Source organism: Diuraphis noxia, unplaced genomic scaffold (genome assembly GCF_037042655.1).
Source record: "Diuraphis noxia isolate RWA-SAM2 unplaced genomic scaffold, SU_Dnox_SAM2 contig0001, whole genome shotgun sequence".
Lineage (NCBI taxonomy): Eukaryota > Metazoa > Arthropoda > Insecta > Hemiptera > Aphididae > Diuraphis > Diuraphis noxia.
The window spans coordinates 37318053-37323757 of NW_028301711.1; the positions used below are offsets into that span (position 1 = coordinate 37318053).

General features: G+C 42.3%; 1 protein-coding gene across 1 annotated transcript; it reads left to right on the forward strand.

The window, feature by feature from the left end:
- The first annotated feature begins 3908 nt into the window (after positions 1-3908).
- LOC149060646 (uncharacterized) lies at positions 3909-4853 on the forward strand. Its single transcript, XM_089229949.1, has one exon. The coding sequence runs from the start codon at positions 3909-3911 to the stop codon at positions 4851-4853; it is 945 nt and encodes a 314-aa protein (XP_089086075.1).
- Positions 4854-5705: the final 852 nt, after the last annotated feature.

The window sequence follows — 5705 nt, forward strand, 5'->3', positions numbered from 1 at the left end:
GGGTTATATAAGCGGTATGTCGTATTTGGATCAGTATATATGTGCGTATTTTTCACCATTTGGCTTTCTGTGCAGCATGGTGGTGGCGATGGCTTAAGGTCACCATATACAATATGATATATGTATACAAGTACGAATATACACGCATACACACAAAGTGTATGTACAATGTTTTGCGGCGGAGGGCCGTGGAATTAGCATACATTAATTAATATGGTACGAAAACGCGTGAGAACTGACCCCTTTTTCAATCAGTAAAATCGCTTGCGGCTCGTCCGGTCGAGAATTACGTTCACACACACACACACACACACACACACACGCACACACGTATTTACACGTATACACTCACATCAATATACTCATGGGCACACACAAGCCCACACTAACAGGGACACGGATACATACATACATAAGTATACACGATAATATATACGAGGCTATGGTCGTCGTTTGTTCGCTGCCACAGCGGCAATCCTTTTTGCATCTTAACCGAATCGTGCATTCTGCACAAAGACAATTTACATAATTTAAACTACGGTCGCCGGTATGCGTTATATATGTATGTAAATTTGATATGTACTACTGCTAGCTCTATGTATGTGGTATATATTTATATATTCGTTTGCCACCATCACATCCCCACATCCCTCAATCAACCCTCTTAGTCCTTGGTCACTATAATATTATCAAGTCTTTGCTATCTTTGGCCGCCGTTTGACCATATATATATATATATATATATATTATTGCGTGCATATTATACACAGGGCGTGGTTTTAGTTTTTTTACGACGGCCAAGTTTCCAACCACTGATCCTGAGTGATTTTAAGTGAATTTATATAATATGTATATCAGTACATGCCATGTATGTGCGTGTTTACCACAACGCCATTTGGGTGGCAAGAAAGTCAATACAAAAAAATCTAGGTACCTATTTAAAATAATGTAACTAACAGTGTAAAATAATCATATGAAGTGAAAAAACAATGGATATAATACAAATTATAGATATTTGGTATTAATAGACCATTTGTATTTAATAATCATAATGGTGAAATAATTTGGTGATGGATATACTAACTATTACACATTTAACATTATAGACGATATTGGGTTTCAAAAAACTGTTAAAACCTGGTTGAATATAAAAACCAGCCCATCATACTTTATTAAAGTTGATGCTACTTGAAAAATAAATTTTTTTCTGAGTGGTTCTGATTTTTTTTCATAAAGTCTGAACTAAAAATATTCAGTTTTCTCAGGACCGAAATGTTTGATTTTCTAAGAACCGAATTGAAACCAAAAAAAATCATAAAACATCCAATCCATGCTTGCTATAATATACTTTTTTAATTTTTCATAATAAATACAGTCAATATAATATACATACATTAATTATTTTAACATTAACACAAAAATACACTAGTATTAATCGGTAATAATATAAGCATTTTACGATGCAATTTTTAATCTAACGAACAAAATGTTATAACTTATAAACAATCCTGTACTTACTTTACTTGAAATCAGTTTTTATTTTTTTTTACTTATTTCTATAATATTGTAGATATATTTTTTTTATGATTTAGTACAAAACATTCAAGTAATTGAAAAATTGCAAATTACCTTCGCGCTATACTTTTACACATGACATAAAATATTTAAAGTACATTTTTTTATAAAATATCTTTATTATAAAGAATGCAATTAATTTTATGATGTAAATAGGTTTATGTGTCAATAAATTAAAACTATGTAAATTACTAAAAATTATAATAGCTTATAGTGATATTGATTGTTTACTGTATAAATAATAATTAATACTGTATTGCAATAATATATTTAGGGATATTTGATTGTATATTTGTATAATGTAAACCGTCGAGCTACCAGTGAACTTCGTTTACCCGATATATATTTTAGTCATTAATAATAATAACAATATTAGGTGTATACTATATCAATGCTCATAATAATATACGAAATACTTTCCATGACATTTAAATGAGGAGTCATTTTGCGGTTGATATACTGGATTATAACTTTTTAGGCTCCTTTCTCGAACGCTTGGCCAAAAGACACGCTCCTCTCAAAGTTAATAATAGCCCCGTCGCGCACCAGTTTTCTTCACGTATATGAAATACTAGTAGTAGCATTAGTAGTAGTAGTAGTAGTAGTAGTAGTAGTAGTCAAGTGCGCACGCGATAAATTCGCTCTGGCAAACGGTCTACATACCTGGGCAAAAGGAGACCGTTTTTTGTGTTTTTAGTCTCTAAAGGTGCATAAAAAGTGCGCGTGCAGACCGGTGTCGGTGTTGAGTCGGTCTGCTCAAAACGAACCCCATAAGGGCAGTTTTTAGTGTCTATCATAAGACTCACACGAGTCACACGGCCGCTGCGGAAAGGTGAGTTCCTATCAAACTATTATCGGTAAAAACCACGGCACGCGCCGGCAGACAACGAGAGCGTCGCGGCGATAACGACGACAGTCCAAAGGCGGAGATAGCGCTACGCACCAAGGACGTTCGCCGCCGCGCGACGCGGAGCGCATACAGAGCGTGCCAAATAACGGCGAGCATACAGAGCGTTGCAGAAATTCCTCTCCCTAGACATGTCCTCGGACACAGCAGACAACAGCGCGGATGAAGGCTCTAAGGGAAATAGACTCACCCTAGCTGGCAAACTATCATCATCTATAAAAAAAACACCCCCTCTAAACAGGGGTACGCAAAAGCCGGCAGACGAACTTTACGGGAGGATGGTAGACACCGAAAGGGCAGAGACGGCCGCTTTTGAAATAATTGGACAGAGGCTACAGATCATAGTGGATAAGGCAAAGGAGGCTAGAACCACCCCCAGGGCGGTCCAAACAGCAGTAACAGAGGCATTAGAGGCATTTAGACGGACAAAAGAAGCACGTATGGAACGACTTCTTGCCAGATCAGAGTGGATTGAAATAGCAGATCAGAGTAAAAAGGCCCTAGACACGCAGGGGACCAACTTAGACCCGAACAATACCAGCCAAGACAGGTTACTTGCAGAAATTAGGAGGATCGACGCCCGACTAATAGAACAAGATCACAAAATTAGCACTCTCACCGAAAACGTCACCACAAAACCGCAGCACAGGCCAGCCAAAACCGATTCAAGGAATGAAGCAGAGGGAAAATCTGGGACGACAAATAATCCCTGGGTCGAAGTAGCCAAGAGGAAACCAAAGACGACACCAACTACGGTAAGGAAGAAGGCACCTGCGGTGATGGTTAAAACTGGGAATCTGACGTATGTAGAAGCGCTACAAAAGATTAGATCAGAACCTACCCTGAAAGACCTCTCAAAGGATATTGTGTCAGTTCGCAAGACAGGTGCTGGACACCTTCTAGTTGAGATGGGGATGGGCACCACCAACGTGGAGATGGTGAACACTGCCATCAAGAAGGCAGTTGGCGGAACCGCAACAGTATCGACGCTTAAACAGTCAGTAAGAGTTGGTGTGTTTGGCCTTGACGAGATAACAACACCTGAGGAAGTGGCTCAAGGATTCACCATTGCATCTGGAACAGAGACAGAGGTCGAAGTAGTCTTACGTGAGATGCCTCGAGGGCAACAAATGGCAATTATCACAACCAGTGCAGAGGCGGCCAACAGAGTTGCGAAGCTTGGGAGAGTTCGTGTAGGTTATACCACGTGTAGAGTGCGCTTGTGGCACGAAAATAAGCGATGCTACAGATGTTTATCAACCACGCATGAAACCAGGAATTGCCGCGGGACTGACCGTTCTGGCTGTTGTATGGGTTGCGGAAAATCAGGACACCTGATCAAAGAATGTAACGAGCCAGAAGAGGTGCGTGCCACATTCAGGGAGACGATATTAAAAGAAGAGGCGCAGCTTGACCAAACTACGAAATGATCCGCTTTCTACAGATTAATGTAGGGGTGTGCAGGTCTGCCCAAGACCTGATGGTACTCACTGCCAGGGAGCGCAATGCTGATGTTGTCCTAATAAGCGAACAATACCGTAATGCATGCGAAGATGTAGGATGGTATAGTGACGCAGCAGGGAGAGCAGCAGTATACGTAACAGGTGGAACAACTGTAGACGCTATTGGCCCACTTGATAATGGCTTTCGCTGGGTCCAGATTAATTCCATACGGATATATAGTGTGTATTACTCGCCAAACGTCACTTTAGCCGGATATAACATATTTCTTAACAGACTGGAGACAAGTGTGCGAGGATCAGATGGCCCGGTATTGATCGCAGGTGATTTCAATGCCAAACGACCAGAATGGGGATCACCTATAACCGATCAGCGTGGGAATGCCCTTGCAGAACTAGCGTCCTCTCTAGACCTTCACGTATGCAACATTGGTGACAGCCCAACCTTTGTACGAGGCGCATCCGAATCATTCATTGACGTGACCTTTGCATCTCGGGTGCTACGTCAGAAAGTATTAAACTGGCAGGTACTGAACGAGGACTCGATGAGCCTACACCAATACATAACTTTTGACATCTCCCCGATAACCGACAGTGTACCCCAACCGCCACCTACAGGGTGGAGTTGGCGTAAACTAGACAAGGAAAAGCTGAGTGCGTTTCTGAACTCTAGGCCTACGACGGGGTTCGGCTCCATGGAGCCGCTCGGACTACATCCAGAAGCCCTGGATACATATCTGGCGGAAGCGTGCGACCGGTCTATGCCACGAAAATCGTACCACGGTGGTAAAAAGCCAGTCCACTGGTGGACCGAAGAAATATCAGAACTAAGAAAAAAATCCTTCGCAGCTAGACGAATCTTCCAGAGAACAAGGAAACGCCGTGGCCTCGATGCAAGCAGAGGGTTATAACAGGCATTCAGAGAAGCTATGAAAGCACTAAGAATAGCCATTAAGAAAAGTCAGGAGGACTGCTGGAAGAAGCTGTGCCAGTCAGTGGAGGACGACCCTTGGGGTTTACCTTACAGGCTAGTGATGAAGAGGCTGACCATCAGGCGTCCTATCCCAGGACTATCACTGCCTGGCCGTCTACAAGAAATCATACACGGACTATTTCCGAGACGCCAGTTTGTGGATTGGCAAATTCCAGAAGATTCTGTAGCCACAGAAGAAGTTACCGCATCTGAATTGGTGGATTTAGCCCACGCCCTGCCACAGGGCAAAGCACCTGGACCAGATGGTGTTCCTGATAAGGTGGTTAAGGCTGTCTTACTACAAAAAACGGTAGATGTGGCAAGCGTACTCAACAATTGCCTACGATCAGGTTGCTTTCCCCGTAGGTGGAAAGAGGCACGCTTAGTCCTAATAAGGAAACATGGAAAACCTACAGAAGCACCGTCGTCCTACCGACCCTTGTGTATGGTAAACACGATTGGAAAACTTTTCGAAAGAATTGTCAAACGACGACTAGAGACCCACCTATCAAGGAACCCAGAGGGAATCTCGGGCAACCAGTTCGGGTTCCGCAGAGGCCGGTCGACGATTGACGCAATCGAAAAAGTGCTTGACATAGTAAACCGCAACGAAGCTAAACCATGGAGACACAGAGAACTATGTGCACTGGTTTCAATAGATGTAGCAAATGCATTCAACACAGCACTCTGGGACAAAATCGGAGACGCACTGATACGAAAAAACACGCCATCATATCTAGTGCGGCTGCTAAGGGACTACTTCCGAGAGAGACTGCTACAGACAGAAGCT